Here is a 22,653-nt window from a genome sequence, read left to right as displayed (position 1 = left end):
TTCAACCTACATTTGAATCCTAGTCCTTACCAATTTCATTTGCACCCTAACAATAACCTCTATAGACTGGCCTATAATTTGTAGCCTCTGTCTTATCCTCCTCTTTGTGAAGTGGAACAATTTTTATCACTTTCAGTTCCACTCCATGATAGTGTTGCGAGATTCATGCTAAAAAAGTGTGCCAAAGGTGCCATTAATTCCATAGAGCATTCCATCAAGATATGTGACAATATACTGTCAAGTCCTGTTGCTTTATTAGCATGATGTTTACGTACATACTCGTACTTACTGCTCATTCACCATCAGTCCCACCTCTACGATACCCTCCACACTTAAGCTTCTCCTGATGTTTTCTTCATGGGGATGGAATACACTGATGAATTGATCATTGAGTACTTCAAGTATATCCTTTGTATTGGTTACCAACCTGCCAGTGTCATCAATTAGCATCACATTGCCATAGACATTATTTCTTCTACTTGCCACATATCAAAAGAACTCAGTAGGATTTTATTATTACTATTACTTGGGATTTAGCTGACCAAATTGTATTCTTATTGGCTTAAACCAATATACAAAATGATAGTACAACATGATAAAATTTCATGCCAGCTGGGGCGTCGCCTGGTTAAACAAAGGCCCCCTTTATTTTCGCCCGAGAACCAGGGCGAACAGCGAAAAGTCAGCTACTGGAACAAATCTGAAGCACACACCCCAACTCAACATCACCAGAGTTAAAGATTGGTACTATCAACATAAGAAGCCTGAATGGCAAAGAAATGGAGCTAGCTGAAGAATTAGATAATTACCAGATCGACATAATAGGGGTGACTGAAACTAAAAAGACAAAAACTGGTGAGATCTTTCTGAGCAATAAATACAAAATGTTATATTCAAGAAATGACAATCAAGGAAAAGAAGAAGTAGCCATAGTATTCAACACAAAATACAAGGCTAATCTTCTTGAATGGCAGGCAGAATCAAGTAGAGTGATGTGGGCTAATATCAGAATGTGGAATCGGACAATGAGACTTATTTGTGCCTATGGTCAAACAGAAGGTTCTAGTAAGGTAAAAGTGGAGGAATTTTTTGATGCTTTAGAAAAAGCAACTGACACAATGAAAAAGGAAATGTTGGTCGTTGTTGGGGATCTAAATAGCAGAGTAGGAAATGATTGTTAGACATACAAAAATATTTTCGGAAAATTTGGAGAAAAGAGCAAAGCTAATAATAATGGCAAATACCTGTGATTTCTGCTCAGGACATGGATTGGTTATTACTAACACCATGTTCCAACATAAAAATGTGCACAAATTCACATGGAGAGAAGAAGCAAGGAATAAGAAAAATCTCATTGACTATGTTATTGTTGATAGTGATGTTTTCTCCCTGGTGCAGTATACACTAGAGTGTACAGAGGATTTGAAATTGGAAGTGATCACTATTTAGTCTTGAGCAGGATAAAATTGAATTTCATATTGAAAAGAATAACATGTAAGAAAATATTAAAATGAATAAAAGTTGAGCAGCTCTCAGATATGAACTACACAAAGATTATTGAAGAAAAAATAAAAGAGTTTGAGAAAGGAAAAAAACCTTAGAGATTCAGTGGCAAGCCTTGAAGAAAACCTTGATTGATTCAGCCAGAGAGGTATGTGGTGAGTTTGTCTGCAAGGATGGAAAAATAAGAACTACATGGTGGACACAGAAGTTCAAGAGGCAGTGAACGAAAAGAAGAAAGCATATCAAAAGTTCCTGCCAAATAAGTCAGCTTTTGCTCTTAGAGAATACAGAGACAAATGTAAGAAAGTGAAACACTTTGTAAAACTAGCTAAACAAAAGTCATTGTAGGACTTTGGCAAGAAATTAGAAAATAAATATCCAGAAGGTGGTACGATATTCTGGAGGTTGTTGAAGAAGCATAGAAATGGAGGAAAGAGTGCTGTAAAAGGAGTTAGAGATGACAAAGGTGACATGAAAATGGGAGAAAAAGATATCCTTGAAGTATGGAGTAATGACTTTGAAAAATTGCTAAATGAAACAAGCAGTGATAGCACAGTGGTAAAAAACACTCAGTCAGGAATACATATCCATACTTGAAGTAGAAAAAGCCATGAAAGGCTTGAAATGTGGAAAGGCAGCAGGAGTAGATGATATTCGACCAGAAATGCTGAAGTACGGTGGTATAAAAGTCTTACAGTAGCTACACTGCATAGTTCAGAAAGCCTGATGATTGGAGTAGAGCTCTAATAGTACCCATATATAAAAAAAGGAAATAAAACTGCATGTGAGAATTACAGAGGTATTTCCCTACTGAGTGTTCCTGGCAAGATCTATGCAAGTATACTTGAGAAACAGTTGAGAAGAATTGTGGAAAAAAAGCTTGGACAAAGATGCAGTCTGCAACAGAAACCACTGGAAAATCAGAATCAGTGGTCCCATGTAGAAATGGGAGCAGCTGAAGAAGAAGAAGACCGGCATGCCAATTTAATAAGAGTCTTGCAACAGTACAGGTTACATGGGAGTGAAAGGAAGGTAAAATTATTCCACTGCATAAAGTAGTGATGAGGCTATAGCTTAAATTATAGGCCATGTATATCTGGAGTTGTGATGAAGACACTGGAGAGAGTTCCAGCAGTACACTGAGCCCAGTGGAGTCCAGAGGGAATAATGCTGGATATAGGAACAAAAGCATTTATATGCTTTATACTAATGCCAGGAGAATCTGGAATAAAGGAGAGGAATTGGTGGCGCAGATAGCATCAGCCTGGCCAAAAATTATTGAGATCACTGAGACATGGTTGACAGAAGAGGATATAATAACAGGAATAGAAATCACTGGGTACAGCATTTTTCGGCAGGATAGGAAGGGAAAGCACGGTGGTAGAGTACTGCTTATGATAAGTGACGTGCAGAGGACATGTCCTCTAAGAGTGGAGACTTTGGAAGGCAGTGGCACTAATGATTTTGAAAGCATATGGTGTGAGGTAGAGGTGGATAAGACAGGATATTTAGTGGGGTGTTGCTACAGACCCAGAGCACAGAGGGTGGGGACCAGGACATGTTTAGACAGTTGAGTTTGGCAAGTGCAAGAAGAATGATTGTTATGGGAGATTTTTACTACAGTAGTATAAATTGGGCAGAGGAAGATGCATGTAGCAAGAAGTGAATGGAATTTCTACAATTCCTGAGGGACACATGTCTTAGCCAACATGTAATAGAGGGAACAAGAGGTTCAAGAGTTTTGGATTTGGTCATAGCATCAGAAGAGTTGATAATAACTGAGATGACATTTCTTCCAGCAGTTGGAGAGAGTAACCATATGGTTTTGACTTGGAAAATGAATAGACACGCAGGAGTATCAAAGAGACGGGAACTTATGTGGAATTATAATGCAGGTGATTATAATAGTCTTAGACGTCAACTTCGGGAAGTTTAATGGAGGGAGGAATTGGAAGGCTGGGATATCATTAGTGTGTGGGAAATTGTGAAAGAATATTTGTTAGCAGCAATGGTAAGTTGTATACCACGAGTGAAGAAGAGGACACAATTTGGAGTTAAGTGGATGACAAACAATATTAAACAGGAATTGCATGCGAAAAAGAGGCTATTGAAGAGATATAAGGAGACAGGTGAAGAGAAGATGCATGAAGAGTATAAGACACAGGCCAGAAGAGTAACTAGTATGGTAAGGAAGATGAAACTGGAATATGAGAGGAGATTGGCTCTAAGATCCAAAGAAAATCCTAGGGAATTTTTTAGATATGTGGCCAGTAGGAGGAGAAATAGCTGTGGAAGAATGATATTGTGGGATAAAAATTGGAATAGAGTGACCGTGCAGAGGACATTGTGGAATTGTTCAGTGAACACTTTATTGGAGTATTTCATCCTTGAGCAGTCAGTTTTAATGCTAGAGGGATTGGCCAGGTTCGAGGTTTAGAGGTACAGGAGGAGAGTGTGTTTCAAATACTGAGTACTCTGGATATCAGTAAAGCTGTGGGACTGGATAGTATTTCACTACGAGTTTTGAGAGAATGTACTAGGGAACTGACAATGTCTTTGACCTGGTTTTCAATGAAGTCTGGCTGCAGGAAAGGTGTCAATGAAATGGAAGAAAGGTAAGATAGTGCCATTGCATAAGGGCGGTAGCAGACTGGAAGTGTCTAATTATAGGCCAGTTTGTGTGTCATCAGTAGTTGTTAAGATCTTGGAGAAAGTAGTGAAGGACCGTATACAGCATTTGGCAGATGAGGGTAATGTTATCCGTGACAGTCAAGATGGATTTGTGAAGGGGCGCTCTTGTTTTAGCAATATGCTAGCCTTTTATTATTATTATTATTATTATTAAACAAGACCTCATGGAGTCAAAGACTCATCTAGGAGGTCCTTTTATCTCACACACATCTCATCGTACCACGTCTTAAACACATTCAAACTCCTTGCAGACACCACACTCTCAGGCAAGGCATTCCAATCACTCACAACTCTGCATGAAAAAAACCTGCCTCTCACTCCCCTACTCACACCCTCTTTATACAGTTTCCAGGGATGACCTCTGGTTCTCCCCTGATCTCCCACTATTCTCTGTAGAACCTCTCCACCATTGATCCTATAACAACCCCTTACCAACTTGTAGGTCTCTGTCATATCTTCCCTCTTCCTTCTCTCCACTAGTCTCTGCAAATTACATCTTTTCAATCTTTCCTCATACTCGACATTCCAGAGGTCAGAAACTACCTTAGTCAGTCGCCTTTGGACCCTTTCCAACATCTCTTCATCCTTCTGAAAACCAGGTGACCAAATCTGGGCACAATAGTCCATGTGTAGCCTAATCAAAGCCTTATACAATGCAACAGGAATCTCCCTACTTCTACACGTCAGTGTCCTCCGCATCATTCCCAGAAGTCTTTGTGTTGTCTTCACAATTTTGGCGATGTGTCCCCTAAATTTTAGATCCTTATCCACTATCACCCCCAGATCTCTTATTTCCTCTACTTCCAACAATATATTCTCACCAAGCATATATTCTGCATCTCATCTTTGTTTTCCATATTTTAAAACCTTACATTTTGCAACATTGAACTCACATCCCCATTTGCTTGCCCAATCACTCAATTTATTCAAGTCTTCTTGCAAGGCCACAACATCTTCACTACTTTTTATGGTTCGTCTCAACTTTGCATCATCTGCAAACAACTGAATATCTCCATACAAATCTTCGCCAATATCATTAATATACAAGTTAAATAGTAATGGCCCTAAAACAGATCCCTGAGGCACTCCACTAGTGACTTTCCTTTTCCTGGATATTGCATCCCCATACACGACTTGTTGATTCCTATCAGATAGCCAGTCTCCATTCCAATGCACTGATCTAATATCCAACCCCATCTGCTCTAGTTTGACTGTCAACTTATCATGAGGTACTCTATCAAAAGCTTTTGCGAAATCTAAGTATATTACTGTGTATCCTTCTCCTCTGTCCAAGGAAGCAGTCACTTTATTGTAATAAGTAAGTAGATTACTAAAATGCGACCTCCCTTTAGGAAATCCATGCTGTTCATCAAAGATTATACCATTGTTGTCAACCCAACTCTGGATCCTAGTTCTCACAAGCTTCTCCAACAACTTAACCACAACACCCGACACACAGATAGGCCTATAGTTTGATGCTTGAGTTCGATCACCTCCTTTATGAAGTGGCACAATCTTGCCCTCCTTCCACTCTTTAGGGACTTGACCAAGTGCAAGACTCATATTAAAAAAATATGTCAAGGCAGGTGTCAACTCTCTGGCACATTCCTTCAGAATACGCGGTGATATATTATCGAGTCCCACAGCCTTATTTACATCTAGTTTACTCAACTCCCCAAACACCTCTTGCTCACCTACAGTCAGTCTCTCCTCCCCATCATCAACTGCTCTTAATCTCTCCATGACGTCACATTCACAAGATTGAAAGATCTTTATGAACTGCTCATTAAGTATCTCCACCACACATTCTGCAACAGCTGTCTTTATACCATTTCCTCCAATCAATGTCATCCTTCCATAATCATTCTTTCTTTTGCTGGCTACATATCGAAAGAACTCCCTGGGATTCTTTTTGGCTTCATTAGCTAACTGCTGTTCATACCTCTCTTTAGCTACTCTCACCAACCAAGTCACCCTCCTTGCCTGGTCTTTGTAGACCTCATGGAATTGGTTACTTCCACTTCTTTTATGCTGCCTCCACAATGCCCTTTTTCTCTGTATTGCATGCTTAATCTCTTTATTCATCCATCTTCCACCTACCTTATTTAATCTTCTCACCCATGGTATACATTTAGACATTGCACCTACGAAATATTTTTTGAAAATCCCCCAAGCTGCATTGATCTCTTTTCCAGTTAACTCCTCATTCCATGCTACACCTGCAAGCTGTCTCCTGAGCTCTTCATAATCACCCCCCTTGTAGTTCCACATATACCCTTTTTTCACAGGGGTCCTTGCACTGCTGGCAACCACCCAAGTAATCACCTCATGGTCACTTTCACCAATTGGTGGATGATTTGATACCTCATTGATAATTACATCCTCTGATGAGATGACCAAATCCAAGACCCTTAATCCTCGTGTGCCCTCTGTTACATACTGTCTGAGGTAGTTATCCCTCAAAAACTCAAGAAACTCATTTTCTTTACTTCCAGTTGCTATCTCTTCATTCCAGTCTATATTGCCATAATTAAAATCACCCATAATGATCACCCTTTTCTTATTTGCTTGGCTTATTTGACTATACCTTTCACTATCACCACCATCCACATTACCAGGTCTATAACAACATCCCACCAAGTATTTGATTCTATTCATCTCTATCTCACACCATACTGCCTCAAAATCACTGGCCCTATTTCCCTCTTGCATCTCTACCTTGTATGGACATAAATTATGATAAAGTTACAAGAGCATTCGATGAGGGAAAGGCATATACTGCCATTTTCTTAGACTTAGCGAAAGCATTTGACAGGGTGCCACATGATAAGCTGATATTTAAGTTGCAGCACATGGGTCTGGATGTCAGATTGGTCAACTCGATTCAGGATTGGCTGTCCGATAGGTATCAGAGAGTTGTGTATGGTGGAGCAGTTTCAAGGAAGCAGAGGGTTACAAATGGGGTCCCACAGGTCTGAGACCTATATTGTTTAACCTTTATATCGATGACATTGTCAGTGGATTCCAAGGGAATATTCAGTTGTTTGCAGATGATGCGAAGCTAAGAAGGATTATTAGTAATAATGCAGATACTGTAGTCCTGCAAGAGGATTTGAATAAGCTAGATAGATGGGCAAATTAATGGGGGTGTCAGTTTAATGCAGCAAAATATAAGATCTTGAGGTTTGGGAAACATCGATGGGACACTGCTTACTCTATGGGAGGAGTCATACTGGAGGAAGTAGGGGAGACAAGAAATCTGGGATTGATGATCGATAGAAACCTGAAATTTAGGGGACATATTGCAAAGGTAGTGAAGGTAACACATAGGATTGCTGCAATAATGAGAAGGACGCTGACCTGTAGAGATAAAACAGTTATGATTCTGTTGTATAAGACCCTGATCAGACCACACTTGGACTATTGTTCTCAGATTTGGTCCCCAGGAATTGAAGGGGATAAATTAACTGTGGAAAGGATACATAGGCGGATAACAATGATAGTTATGAGGATCGGCTGAGGGAATGTGGACTGCAGAGTTTGGTGGATAGAAGAAGGAGAGGTGATATGATTGAGACTTTTAAACTGTTGAGAGGTGGTTACAGGGTTGACACTGGGGAGTTCTTTCGCTTGTTGATCATCAGGAAGGAGTGATGAAAAGAGGCCATCCCTGGAAATTATGAAAGGACACTGTGAGCAGTGGTTTCTTTGCATGGAGGGTGGTTGAATCATGGAATGCATTGCCTGATGGAGTTTTGAGAGCAAGAACTGTCAATGAGTTTAAGGAGTGGTTTGATAGACTTTGTGATTCTTATGGGGGGGACCTCCCTCGATGAGTCTTTTGACTCCATGGAGGCCTGAATAATAATAATAATAATAATATTCTCTGTGGTTATCAGCATGGGCGTGTTAAAGGGAGATCATGGTTCAGTAACTTACTTATGTACTATAACAAGATGACAAATACCTTGGACAGGGAAGATGCATATACAGTGGTGTACTTGAAGTTTGCAAAAGCTTTTTATAGAATGCCACACAACAAACTCTTAAATAAATTGAAACAGATGGGATTGGATAACAGACTTTTGAGTTGGATCAGTGATTGGATGTCAGATAGGTATCAGAAAGTTGTATGGGGTTGCAGTATCCTGAAAGAGAAAGGTGGTCTACTACAGGAATCAGTTTTGCAATTCCTGTGGTATCATTGTTGTTCAGTTTGTATGTTAATGATATTGGGATGGGTTTATCTTGTGATGTTCAACTGTTTGTAGATGATGCAGAACTGGGAAGTATAATGCAGAGTCAAGCAGATGTTACAGTCTTACAAGATGATTGAATAGATTGCATAAATGGGCAGTATGTGTTTACAACCCTTGAATTTAATTTCAGAAAATGATGAGGTTGAGTCAACTATTCTGTTGCAGTGACGGGGCATGGCTTCCCCATTCCAGTAGTGTAAAGCTTCATCCCAATGCATGCATGCACGCACACGCATGCACACACACATGCACATGCACACACACTTTATGAAAGAGATAAACTAGTTAAGCAATGTTTGTCAGCCATTTTGATGTTAGAACATACTGTGCAGTTTAGAAAAGTCAAGTTAGTTGGCCTGATTAGATAATTGAGTGTAACATGAATGGACAGTGATTTGAGTTGAGATATGGCAATACCAGTGATTACATATGCTAAGTAAACATGAAAATAGTTCTGCATTGGTACTGGTGTTCTCTTTTTTCATAACTTAGTTTTCAAAAATATCTAAGTGATTTAAATTCATAATTCAGGTTGACTTTTTTAAGGAATTTAATGATGAAGCATTTATGTTATTTGTTTGATGCTCTGTATTGTATAATAATAATAATAATAATAATAATAATAATAATAATAATAATAATAATGTACAATACAGAATAATGTACATATACAATTTAAACTAAATATATAATTCAGAAACTATTGATTTTTATTGCATTCAGTTAATTTGTTATTTTTTTTTCTTAGCTTGCTATGAGAGGCCCATTGGGTCCAATGGGCTTGACTGGATTAGTTGGACCTGAAGTGAGTAAAATCTGACATGAAGCAGCAACAATAGAATTTTTATCTCTAGTATATAGTTAGATCCTAGTTCATTTACTACAAGTCATCAAATGATATTTCATTACATGTTTTTTGCAGTCTCAATTTGATAAGTTGACTAAAATTAATCTGATTAATGCATTGTAATTTCCTTAAAAATACAGCTACGAAGAGTCAATGTTATAGGCCTTACAACCAGACAGTTTGAAATATATCTGACATATTCTTGTTAATTTCTTTATAGTTTTTATTGAGTGAAGTTTTTTTTTGTGTATGCATGTGTGGTGGTGGTGGTGGAGGATTTATGAATGATACTACATTATGTGGTATTTTTATTCCCATTTAAGTAAGTTAACACTATCAGTACTTTCTGAAAGTACTTCTCACTATTTCAGTGTCAAAAAAAGGGCTTTTGACATACAATATTTTCCTCAAGGAAAGTGTTTGGGTGTCATAAAAGACTTTCTAAAGGGTATATGATATCTTGTCACATGTTTATCATGAGTCTTGTGACAGGAAAATACCAAAGGAGTGGAAAGTGGGAAAAATTGTTCCACTTCACAAAAGGAGGTAATAAGACTGATGCTTCAAATTCTAGGCCAACCTGCTTGTCTGGAGTTGTTATTAAGGTAACAGGGAGTTTGGATGACTAGGAATTGTGTTGATAATAGCAGTATTCTCTAACAAACCCATGCTAATGATCAGCATGGGTTTCTTAGCAGGAGGTCATGTTTTAGCAATCTGGTTATATACTGTAACAGGGTGACAGTATCCCTGGATAAGGAAAATATATTACATACAGTTGGATTTTTCAAAGGCCTCTGAAAGATTGCCCACAAACAAGGTGGTAACTAAGTTAAAACTAATGGGATTGGATAACATACTAGTAAGTTGGATAGATATGTGTTATCAGATAAATATCAGTGGGTTATATATGGGGAGAGTGGTATGCCAAAAAAGGAAGGTCACTAGCATAGCCTATAGAGAGCTCTCATGAGACTATTATTGGCTAACTTGTATGTTAATGATACTGGGACAGGCTTAACTGGAGATATGCAGTTGTTTGCCAATGATGCAAAATTGGGAAGACCTGTGAGGAGCAGAGCAGAAAGATATCAATAGAATACATGAGTGGGCCTGAATGGAGCAATTAGTTTAATTTTGCAATGGCAAGGTCTTGAAATTTGGTAGGCAATGTTGAGATTCTGATTATACAATTAATGCAGAAATTTTGAAGAAGGTAGAAGAGATGAGAGACCTGGAAATGACAGTGAACAGAGATTTGAAGTTTATGGGTAAATTAATAAAATTGTAAGAACATCACATTGGATTATGGCAACGATGAGGAGGAACTAAACATGCAGAAGCAAAGAGGTTATGGTTTCTTTGTATAAAGCCGTGATTAAACTGCATATGGACTACTTTGTGCAGACTTGGTTGCTGGTTTTCAATTGATGAGGTTATATTAGAGTGGGCAGATAAGTGGAACTGTCGGTTCAGTGTTGCAGAGTGTAAGGTTTTCAAATTTGGTAAGCAATGGTGGGATGCAAAGTATACACTTTGTGGGGAAACTTTAATAGAAGTAGAGGAGATGAAAGATCTAGGAGTGATGGTGGTGACAAGGATCTGAAGTTTAGGGGCCACAATGTAGAACTTGTGAAGATGTCACATCGGATAATGGCAATAATGCAGAGGACACTGACATGCAGAAAGAGAGAGGTTATGACACCATTGTGTAAGGCCTTGATCAGATCTCATATGTATTATTATGCACAGATTTGATCACCTGGTTTTCATGGTGATGATGATATGTTGGAAAGGGTCCAGAGAAGATTCACAAAGGTAGTCAGTTTTCTTTGCAGTGTGGAGTGTGAGGACAGATTGAGAGAATGTAAGTTGCAGAGCCTCATGAATAGGAGAAAGGGGAACAAATGATTGAGACAAATAAGCTAGTCAGCGGTTGTTATGGCGGCGATATGGAGGAGGCTTTTCGTAGAATGGGAGGGGGGATAGGACAAGAGGTCATTGCTGGAAACTGTATAAGGATTGTGTGAGCAGAGGAGTGAGGAGAAGGTTCTTTGCATGGAGAATGGTTGGTGAGTGAAATGCATTGCCTGAGTGTGTTGCAAATGTAGACACGTTGAATCAGTTTAAGGCATGGTTGGATAAGCATTGTTACGATCGTGTGTACCTCCCACGATGAGTCTTTGACTCCATGGAGGTCAGACATTAATAATAATAAATAATAATAAAATATGACAATGATTACTACAATTATTAACTGTACAGATCCCAATCTGATTGTAAAGCCAATCAGTTTATCAACTGAGATTATGAGATTAGTCATTTATTTTCAAACAATCACTAGTGCTTTTCGCAAACCTCTAAAAAAAACGGTCCTGTGTTTATGAACGTGGTTGAATCTTATTGAGATAAATGCACTGGTATATCCTGTAATAAAAGGTGAAATACAGTACTCACAAAGCACTTTCTTTTTAGTAATGCATGCACATATAAATTATTATTATTATTATTCAGGACTTCATGGAGTCAAAAGACTCATTGCAGGAGGTCCCTCCTAGGAAACACAAAGTCTATCATACCACTCCTTAAACTCATTGACCATTCTTGCTCTCACTACTCTATCAGGCAATGCATTCCACTGTTCAACTATCCTCCATGCAAAGAAACCATTCCTCACCCCTCTTGCTCACGCCTCCTTATCATAACTCCTTCCTGCTGTTCAATGAAGCGAAAGAACTCCCAGGTATCAACCCTGTAACCACCTCTCAGCAGTTTAAAAGTCTCAATTGTATCACCTCTCCTTCTTCTATCCACCAAACTCTGCAGTCCACATTCCCTCAGACGATCCTCATAACTAACATTATACAGTCCTGAAACTATTTTTGCTATCTGCCTTTGTACCCTTTCCACAGTTAATTTATCCCCTTTAAATCCTGTGGACCAAATCTGAGAACAACAGTCTAAGTGTGGTCTGATCAGGGTCTTATACAATGGAATGATAACCCTTTTATCTCTGCAGGTTTGCTGCATTAAACTGATACTCCAATTCATTTGCCTATCTGTCTAGCTTATTCAAATTCTCTTGCAGGTCTACCACATCTGCACTATTACTAATAACCAATCTAACAGATAAACTTAGGTCTTGACGGTTATTCATAACTTAAGTTTTTAACGGTATTAACAACACCAAAACAATTTAATCAAAAGAATTTTTATTAACTGCTTATATTTCGCTGAATTTCAAATCAGCATCACCAGAGCAGAACACACTTGTACATGCGACAGTGGGTAAGTAAAACAATAAAATTGCAGTGTACAAAAGATCTAACGTCCTATTTATGATGCCCTCTAATATTGGGGAAAAAAAAATCTTTACAGCTATGTGGGAATTGCTCTTAGGATGACAGTCTCCCAAATTTTTGACAAATTAATGCAACCATACTTGTTCAGGTTAGGAAAATTCTTCAAAGCCATTGCTGACTCAAAAAATAATCTTCCAGATCTGTAACAGCTTCTAAATAGCACATTTGTTTTTTTCATTTAATCTTGTGTGAAGGACTATCCAAAGCATGGTCTGCTCCTGACTTGCCATAGCAATAGTAATGAATGTATATTTTATGTTCTTCCATGCAGATGTTAACTGATCTTCCTGTTTGTCCATAGCAGGCCAAGTCACAGGGAACTTCATACACTCATGGGTGTGCTAAACGGTGAAGTTTATCCTTAGTCAAGCGGATCAGAGTTGCTAGTTTTATATGTGGTTTGAAAGTAGTGTGAAGGCCATGTTTCATCAGTACTTTGGCTGTCTTTTCTGATTCACCTCTGACATGGGGAATAGAAATGGTCATGTTGTGTTCCTGTGCATTAGGAGAGGGAGTAGTAATGGGGTTATGTAGTATTTTATCTATTTTGTAGGGATTGTAGCCGTTGGCTAAGAACGTATGGTGCAGATATTTGAGTTCTGTGGTCAGAGCTGTATCATTAGAACAAATGGCTGTGGCTCTGTGTGTAAGTGTTTTTAAAATGCCACACTATTGGACTGGATGATGTTGATGATGTGATTGTTTACGTAAGTATCTTCCTGTGTGTGTGTGTAGGCTTTCTATAAATGGAAAAAGATAGTGATCCATCTGACAGGTGGGTGACTAATGTGTCAAGAAATAATAAACAGTTATCAGATTCTTTTTCTACTGTGAAGTGGATTTTAGGGTGTTGACTGTTTAGGTAGGTGACAAATGCATGCACATTGTCTTGTCCATGGGGCCAAATGGCAAACACATCATCTACATAGCATAATCAAACTAGTGGCTTGTATGTAGCTGTGGTTTTCAAAGTGTTCCATGTAAAAGTTTGCTAAAGGGTGGAGAGGGGGGGGGGTGGACCCATAGCAGTATCATTAACAACTACTGCAACAGCTCCATGAAGTTTCAACCGCAACTTCAGTGAGAACGAGTAGTCGTAAATCTATCATCAGAAATACTCACTGAAGAAGACAAGAATGCTCTCAGTCTAGGACATAACTTTGCCATCACACCTAAACAAATTTCATAATTAGAAATCATGATGGTAGAAAGGGGCATCTACGATCTTTTGACAGCAATGGCCAATAATGTGCGCTTAGATATAGCAAATATTCTAAACAAAGCTAAACCACCAAAATGCAATATATCACATAATGAAATAACTTCTTTAAAAAAGTTATATAAGAGTACAAATATTATCATTACAAAAGCTGATAAAGGAAATGCTACAGTTATCATTAGTCAAGAAGATTATAACAAAAAAAATGCAAGATCTCCTATGTGACGGTTCCACATACCAAATTATAGATTGAGACCCCACTATGTCTCAAAGAAAAAAAAAAGTCCGAAAATTACTAAAAAAGTTGACTTCCTCCTGGCCCAATGAAATCATTAAAAAAATAAACCCATTTATGTTAAACCATTCCGTATTTATGGATTACCAAAAATCCACAAACCTAATAACTCCCTACTCCCCATAGCTGATAGCATAAATAGTCCCATGTATAAACTGGCCCAATAGTTAGCCAAGTCACTTGCTCCTCTTACTGGCAACTCCTCTACTTTTGTAAAAAATTCAGTCCATTTCAAAACACTAGTTAAAAATTGTATCCTAAAAACTTCAGATATAATGGTTAGTTTTGATGTCACCTCTTTATTTACCAACGTACTACTTATAGACACTCTTAATTTGATCAAGTCTAAATTTACCCCTGTTATTTTTGAATGATTCAAATTTACCATGTATACAGGTTACTTTACATGGGGAGAAAAAATTTACAAACAGATTAATGGTACTGCTATGGGTTCTCCCCCCCCCTCCCTTTAGCAAACTTTTACATGGAACACTTTGAAAACAAAGTGCTTACCACAGCTACATACAAGCCACTAGTGTGGTTATGATATGTAGATGATGTGTTTATTATTTGGCCCCACGGACAAGGCACTTTGGATGCATTTGTCACCTACCTACCTAAACAGTCAACATCCCAAAATCCACTTCACAGTAGAAAACGAATCTAATAACTGTTTACCAGTTCTTGACACATTAGTCACTTACCTGTCAGATGGATCACTATCTTTTTCCATTTACAGAAAGCCAACACACACACACACACACACACACACACACACACACACACACACACACACACACACACACACACACACACACACACACACACACACACACAGAAAGATACCTACATAAACAATCACATCATCATCATCATCATCATCCATTCCAATAGCGTGGCATTTAAAAAAAAACACTCGCACACAGAGCCAGATCTATTTGTTCTAACGATACAGCTCTGAACTCAAATATCTGTGTCATACGTTCTAATCCAATGGCTACAATTCCTACAAAATAGATAAAATACTACATAACCCCATTACTCCTCCCTCCCCTAATGCACAGGAACACAACATGACCATCTCTATTCCCTATGTCAAAGGTACATCAGAAAAGATACCAAAGTACTGATGAAACATGGCCTTCGCACTACTTTCAAACTGCATGTAAAACTAGCAACTCTGATCCGATCGCCTAAGGATAAACTTCACCGTTTAGCACACCCAGGAGTGTATGAAGTTCCCTGTGACTTCGCCTACTATGGACAAATAGGAAGATCAGTTAACATCTGCATGGAAGAACATAAAAAATACATTCGCTACTATTACTATGGCAAGTCAGGACTGGCTGACCACGCTTTGAATAGTCCTTCACACAGAATTAGATGGAAGAAAACAAATGTGCTATTTAAGAGTTGTTACAGATCTGAAAGATTATTTTTTGAGTCAGCAATGGCTTTGAAGAATTTTCCTAACCTGAACAAGTATGGTTCCATTAATTTGCCAAAAATTTGGGAGATTGCCATCCTAAGCTGTAATGATTTTTTTCCCCCCAACATTAGAGGGCGTCATAAAAAGGACTTTAGATCTTTTGTACACTGCAATTTTATTGTTTTACTTACTCACTGTCGGTAGTACAAGTGTGTTGTACTCTGATGATGTTGATTTGAAATTCAGCATAATATAAGCAGTTAATAAACATCTTTTAATTAAATTGTTTGGTGTTGTTAATACTGTTAAAAATTTAAGTTACGTATTACTAATAACTTTTCCCAGCTTCACGTCATCTGCAAACAACTGAATATCCCCCTGAAAAACCACTAACAACGTCATTGATATAAAGGTTCAACAATATAGGTCCCAGTACTGAGCCCTGTGGGACCCACTTGTAACCTTCTGCCTCCTTGAAACTGCCCCACCATACACAACTCTCTGATACTTATTGGACAGAAAATCCTGAATCCAGTTGACCAACCTGACATCAAACCAATGTGCTACAACTTAAATATCAGCTTATCATGTGGCACCTTGTCAAATGCTTTCGCTAAATCCAAGAAAATGGCAGTATATGTCTTTCCCTCACCTACTGCTCTTGTAACTTTATTATAAAAGGCTAGCATATTACTGAAATAAGAGTGCCCCTTAACAAATCCATGTTGACTCTCACAGATAACATTACCCTCATCTGCCCAATGCTGTATATCGTCCCTCACTAATTTCTCCAAGATCTTAACAACTACTGATGACACACAAACTGGCCTATAATTAGACACTTCCAGTCTGCTACCGCCCTTATGCAATGGCACTATCTTACCTTCCTTCCATTCCCTGTGCACCTTTCCCATAGCCAGACTTTCATTGAAAAGACAGGTCAAAGGAGCTGTTAGTTCTTTAGCACATTCTCTCAAAACCCTTGGTAAAATAGCATCCAGTCCCACAGCTTTACTGATATCCAGAGTACTCAGTATTTGGAACACACTCTCCTCCTGCACCTCTAAACCTCGAACCTACCCTATCCTTCTAGTATTAAAATTTACTCCTCCAGGATGAAATACTCCAATAAAGTGTTCATTGAACAATTCCACTATGTTTGTCTGCATTAATCAATCTATTTCCATTTTTATCTCACAAATCCTAGATGAGTCTTTGACTCCATGAGGTCTTGTTTAATAATAATCTATCTCCCACAATGTCATTCTTCCATAATCATTTCTCCTCCTACTGGCCGCATAGCTAAAAAAATTCCCTACGATTTTCTTTGGATCTTAGGGCCAATCTCTTCTCATATTAAAGTTTTGCCTTCCTTACAATACTAGTCACTCTCCTGGCCTGTGTCTTATATTCTTCATGCATCTGATCTTCACCTGTCTCTTTATTATATCTCTTCCATAGCCTCTTTTTCTCATGCATTTTCTGTTTAATATTGTTTGTCATCCACTTTACACCAAATTGTGTGCTCTTCTTCACGTGTGGAATACATCTTATTATTGCTGCTAACAAATATTCCTTCACAATTTCCCAAGCACTAAAATGATATCTTGATCTTCCAATTCCTCCCTCCATGAAACTTCCCCAAGTTGATATCTAAGACTATTATAATCACCTCCCTTATAATTCCACATATGTTCCCATCTCTTTGAATATTCCTGCATGTTTATTCATCTTCCAAGTCAGAATCTCATGGTCACTTTCTCCAACTGCTGGAAGAAATGTCATCTCAGATTATCAACTCCTCTGATGCTATGTCCAAATCCAAAACTCTTGAACCTCTTGTTCCCTCTATTACATGTTGACTAAGACATTTGTCCCTCAAGAATTGTAGAAATTCCATTCCCTAATTGATACATGAATCCTCTCCCCAATTTATACTACTGTAGTTAAAATCTCCCATAACAATCATTCATCTTGCACTTGCCAAGCTCTACTGTCTAAACATCTCCTGTTCCCCACCCTCAGTGCTCCTTGGTTTGTAGCAACCCCACTAATTATCCTGTCTTGCCCACATCTACCTCACACCATATTCTTTCAAAATCATTAGTGTCATTGCCTTCCAAAGCTTCCACATTTAGAGGACATAAGTCATCACTTATCATAAGCAGTACTCTACCACCGTGCTTTCCCTTTCTATCCTGCCGAAAAATGCTGTACCCTGCTACTTCTATTCCTGTTATTATATTCTCTGCTGTCAACCACCTCTCAGTGATCCCAATAATCTTTTGCCAGGCTGATGCTATCTGCGCCACCCATTCCTCTCCTTTATTCCGGATTCTCCTGGCATTAGTATAAAGCATAAAAATGCCACTGTTTCTGTATCTAGCATTATCCCCTCTTGACTCCACTGGGCTCAGCATGACTTGATGTCGCCCGTCTTCTCCTAAGCACCCATTCCCACTAGAGGCCACTCCTGCTACTATCCATCCTTGAGTATTCTAGTTTCCCTGCATTGACACACTGACTCGTTCAGATCAGCAATCTCTCGAGATGCCTTCGGCCTTCCTCATTCAAATGCCAGGAGTCTCTCGCATACAATTCCTTTCAGTCCTCAATCACCTTCCAAACATCCACATATTCCAATCCTCTCTTCTGACACATTCTAGCTACTATTTTATTCAATATTACTGCTTTTCTGCTCAGCTTGTCACTATCATACCTAGGCAACATACACACTATCTTTCCTCTTTGTATTTTCTTTTGCACAACAACCCTCAAGCAAGAATCTCATATCTCTCACCACCCAGTTTTCGTTGCCTCTCCAGTCATTCATTCCTACCATCACAATCATCTCATCCACCCTTTAACCTCTCTTAATTACCATAGTCACAATTTCTATCTTTTCTCCTGGCAAACATTCCTCACTCATTCTATCGTACACACCATTGAGTCACCAATACATTACACCTCTTACCACCCTGTTCCTCAATTGCTCACCTGCATCCCCCCCTTCTCTCTCTCTCTCTCTCCTCTAACACTTTCTCTCTGTGTTCCCCTACTTACCTGCCTTCCTGACATCACTCTATCCCTGGCTCCAGCACCCCCTTGTATTCTTCTCATACCCTCTCTCCTTCTGTTTCCATTCTCCGCTCTTCTATCATTCCCATAACTCTCTCTCATTCCCTGTCTTCTACTGTTCCTATTCTCTCCTCTTCTATGATTACCATAACTCTCTCTCATTCCCTCTCTTCTACTATTCCTCTTCTCTCCTCTTCTATCATTACCATAACTCTCTCTCACTCCTGCTCTGATTCACCTTGCATTCATCTCTTCCATTCTCCTAATCTCATGTTTCACACTTCTTATCTCATTCTTGAGACATTTCACCTGCTCTTTCAGCTCATCTATCTATACAAAATTAATAACGGAAAAAACTCACGTACAAAGATTATTTAATAGTATAATTTTCGCCTGTGTGTCACAGGCATCTTCAGTACATTAAGCTCAAATTAAACAATAACTGACAATTCCAAAAAGCGCCACCTAAGTAGCTGGTGTAAGATAACTAAAAAGGTCAATAACTTTCCTTAAAAAAAAAAAAAAAAAAATTAATACAATAAAAAGTTAGGAAAGATGAACTGAAAGATAAAGGGGATAGACGTAAGCTGTCGGATCTGTTTAAGTTAGGAGAATGAAGTAGAGTTTCACATGTTTCTTTATAAAGGTGTTCCATGAGAAACTGAATTTTGTGAAGAACTTTTGTCTTTCTCCAATGAACTCTGTGTCTGGTGAAGATGGCATGTTCTGCAAGTCCAGACTTTTCAGGTTTAAAGTATTCAATATAAGATTGGTGTTCTTCTAGCCGAATAGAGGCAGATCTTCCAGTTTGTCCGAAATAAGATAATCCAGAAGGGCATGGAATCTGGTAGACACCTGGATGATTAAGATGTGGAAGCTTATCCTTAGGAGAAGTGAGAAAGGTGGAGATTTTTCTAAACAGTTGAAAGGCAACAAAAATATTCAGTGGTTTTAAAACTTTTGCTATACGTTCACTGATGCCTTGTACATAAGGGATAGTAATGCATTACTTCAAGGGTCCAAGGGAGGCCGCGAGGCCTCCCTTGGACCCTTGAAGCTTTTAACCAAATTTCTTATGGTCCGATTTCAAGGTGATTAACGTGGCAACGGCATCCAATTTTCTAATGAAGAGTCAACTGCCCCAATACTGAACTGACACCCACTCAAATCTTTGCCTGTCCAGCAATTGCAGCAGCCTTCAAGAAATGGATCCTAATCCTGAACAGCTCTATACGAGCAGAATCATAGACATGGCCAGGGCAGTGCGGGGAGCACACGGAGGCATCTAGGCCTCTTCAAAGGACAAGACAACAGCAACAGTAGTTCTGTAACTGTGCAATAATTACTGTTTATGACTGTGGGTGTGTGCACTGTTTTGCTATTATAAAAATAAAACATGAAGGTTGAAAAGCATAGATATTCATCTTTTATGCATTTTTAAGGTTCTACTACAGACATAATTTCTTTTCGGGTAGATGAGTTGTTAAGGTCTTGGAGAAATTAACGAGGGACTATATACAGCATTGGGTAGATGAGGGTAATGTTATCTGTGAGAATCAACATGGATTTGTTAAGGGACGCTATTGCTTAAGTAATATGATTGCCTTTTATAATAACGTGACAAGAGCATTCGATAAGGGAAAGACATACACTGCCATTTTTTTGGATTTTGCAAAGGCATTTGGCATGATGCCACATGATAAGCTGATATTTAAGTTACAGCACATGGGTTTAGATGTCGGGTTAGTCAACTGGATTCAGGATTGGCTGTCTGATAGGTATCAGAGAGTTGTGTATGGTGGGGAAATCAAGGAAGCAGAAGGTTACGAACCAAAGAGGATTACTGCAATACTGAGAAGGACGCTGCCTGGCTCATTGCCTGGTGAGAGCAAGAACGGTCAATGAGTTTAAGGAGTGGTATGATAGACTGTGTTTTCTAGGAGGGGCCTCCCACGATGAGTCTTGATAGACTTTATGTTTCCTAGAAAGGACCTCCTGCAATGAGACTTTTGACTCCATGGAGGCCTAAATAATAATAATAGTAATAATAATTTTCTTTTTCTTCAGTGTCTTCAGTTAAAGACACATCATAAGGCCATCCAGTTCAAAATGTTGAACAGATCAAAGCAGAAGTGAGAAAATAGTTCCAAAAGCAACGTGAAGAGTTTTATTATTATGGCAGCTTTGAAAAACTTGTGATGGCAAAAATGTATTGAAAGGGAGGCAGATTATGCTGAGCAGTAATATATGAACATAAAGTAGAGACTTTAAACTCTCTTTTGTTTCTTTATTTCATTGACTTTTCTTTTGGATGGGGAGCTGTCTCAATGGAGGTATTACTTTTGAAATATCTCTCGTTTGTATGAATGTAGATTAGTTCTCTCCTCCAGTTTTTTTATTTAATTTAATTTTTAGTCCAACATGCAGCCCTCCCCCCCCCACCTCCCATTAATCCATCTTTTGCTGAAAGAATGTGAATACAACAATCTTTTCTTTCATTTTCTGACCTTTGTTTGAAGATTTGCTATAGATGAAAAGATATAGTCCACTTTATCAGTCTTTTCCCCTCTGCCACTTAATTCAAATTTTCCAGCCAATGTTTTCCTTTTTTTTTTTTGTAATTTCTTGTTTCTCAGTCTTCTTTCAGATTAATGGTAGCAGACAGAATGTGTCTAACTATAGGCCAGTTTGTGTGTCATCAGTAATTGTTAAGGTCTTGGAGAAATTAATGAGGGACTATATACAGCGTAGGGCAGATGAGGGTAATGTTATCTGTGAGAATCAACATGGATTTGTTAAGGGGTGCTCTTGCTTAAGTAATATGATTGCCTTTTATAATAAAGTGACGAGCAGTTGATAAGGGAAAGACAAACACTGCCATTTTTTTGGATTTTGCAAAGGCATTTGACATGGTGGCACATGATAAGCTGATATTTAAGTTACAGCACATGGATTTAGATGTCAGGATAGTCAACTGGATTTAGGATTGGCTGTCTAATAAGTATCAGAGAGTTGTGCATGGTGGGGCAATATCAAGGAAGCAGAAGGTTACAAACCAAAGAGGATTGCTTCAATTCTGAGAAGGACACTGACCTGCAGAGAAAGAAGAGTTATCATTCTGTTGTATAAGACCCTGAGTGGGGTTCCACAGGGCTCAGGACTGAACACGTTATTGTTTAACCTTTATATCAATGACATTGTCAATGGATTGCAAGGGGATATTCAGTTGTTTGCAGATGAACTGAAGCTGGGAAGGGTTATTAGTAATAGTACAGATGTGGCCGCCCTGCAAAAGGATTTGAATAAACTAGACATATGGTCAAATGAATGGGGGTATCGGTTTAATGCAGCAGAATGTGAAGTTTTGAGGTTTGGGATACATCAAAGGGAGGCTTCATACTTGATTGTAGGAGCTGTACTGGAGGAAGTAGGGGAGACAAGAGATATGGGGGTGATGATTAATAGAAAACTGAAATTCAGGAAGCATATTGCAAAGATGGTGAATGTAACCCAGAGGATTGCTGCAATACTGAGGACACTGCCTTGCAGAGATAAAAGAGTTATCATTCCGTTGTATAAGACCCTGATCAGACCACACTTAGACTGCTGTTCTCAGATTTGGTCCCCAGGATTTGAAGGGGATAAATGAACTGTGGAAAGGCTACAAAGGCAGATAACAAAGATAGTTTCAGGACTGTATAATGTTAGTTATGAGGATCGTCTGAGGGAATGTGGACTGCAGAGTTTTGTGGATAGCAGAAGGAGGAGAGGTGATTTGATTGAGACTTTTAAACTATTGAGAGGCAGCTAAAGCGTGGACACTGTGGAGTTCTTCTACTTGGTGGAGAAGCAGGAAGGAGCGATGACAAGGGGCCAACCCTGGAAAGTACGAAAGGAAGCTGTGAGCAAGAGGGTGAGGAGTCTTTGCGTGGAAGATGGTAGAACTGTAGAAGGCATTGCCTGATAGAGT

The 22,653-nt window shown here is 38.8% G+C and overlaps 1 protein-coding gene across 1 annotated transcript in view; it reads left to right on the top strand.

Moving 5' to 3' along the window:
- The window catches only part of LOC150098313 (uncharacterized), a 571,066-nt gene that overhangs the window by 182,035 nt on the left and 366,378 nt on the right, over positions 1-22,653 (top strand). Inside the window, exon 10 of the mRNA XM_090405143.1 lies at positions 9,202-9,258. Within this exon, the coding sequence (XP_090261269.1) occupies positions 9,202-9,258 (57 nt within the window). The remainder of the gene's footprint in view (positions 1-9,201; positions 9,259-22,653) is intronic.

This window comes from Typopeltis vanoorti, chromosome 15 (genome assembly GCF_054136105.1).
Source record: "Typopeltis vanoorti isolate ZY-2024b chromosome 15, IOZ_Tvanoo_1.0, whole genome shotgun sequence".
Classification (NCBI taxonomy): domain Eukaryota; kingdom Metazoa; phylum Arthropoda; class Arachnida; order Uropygi; family Thelyphonidae; genus Typopeltis; species Typopeltis vanoorti.
Note: the sequence above shows the minus strand (reverse complement) of the source record. Positions and strands in the feature narration are given on the sequence as shown.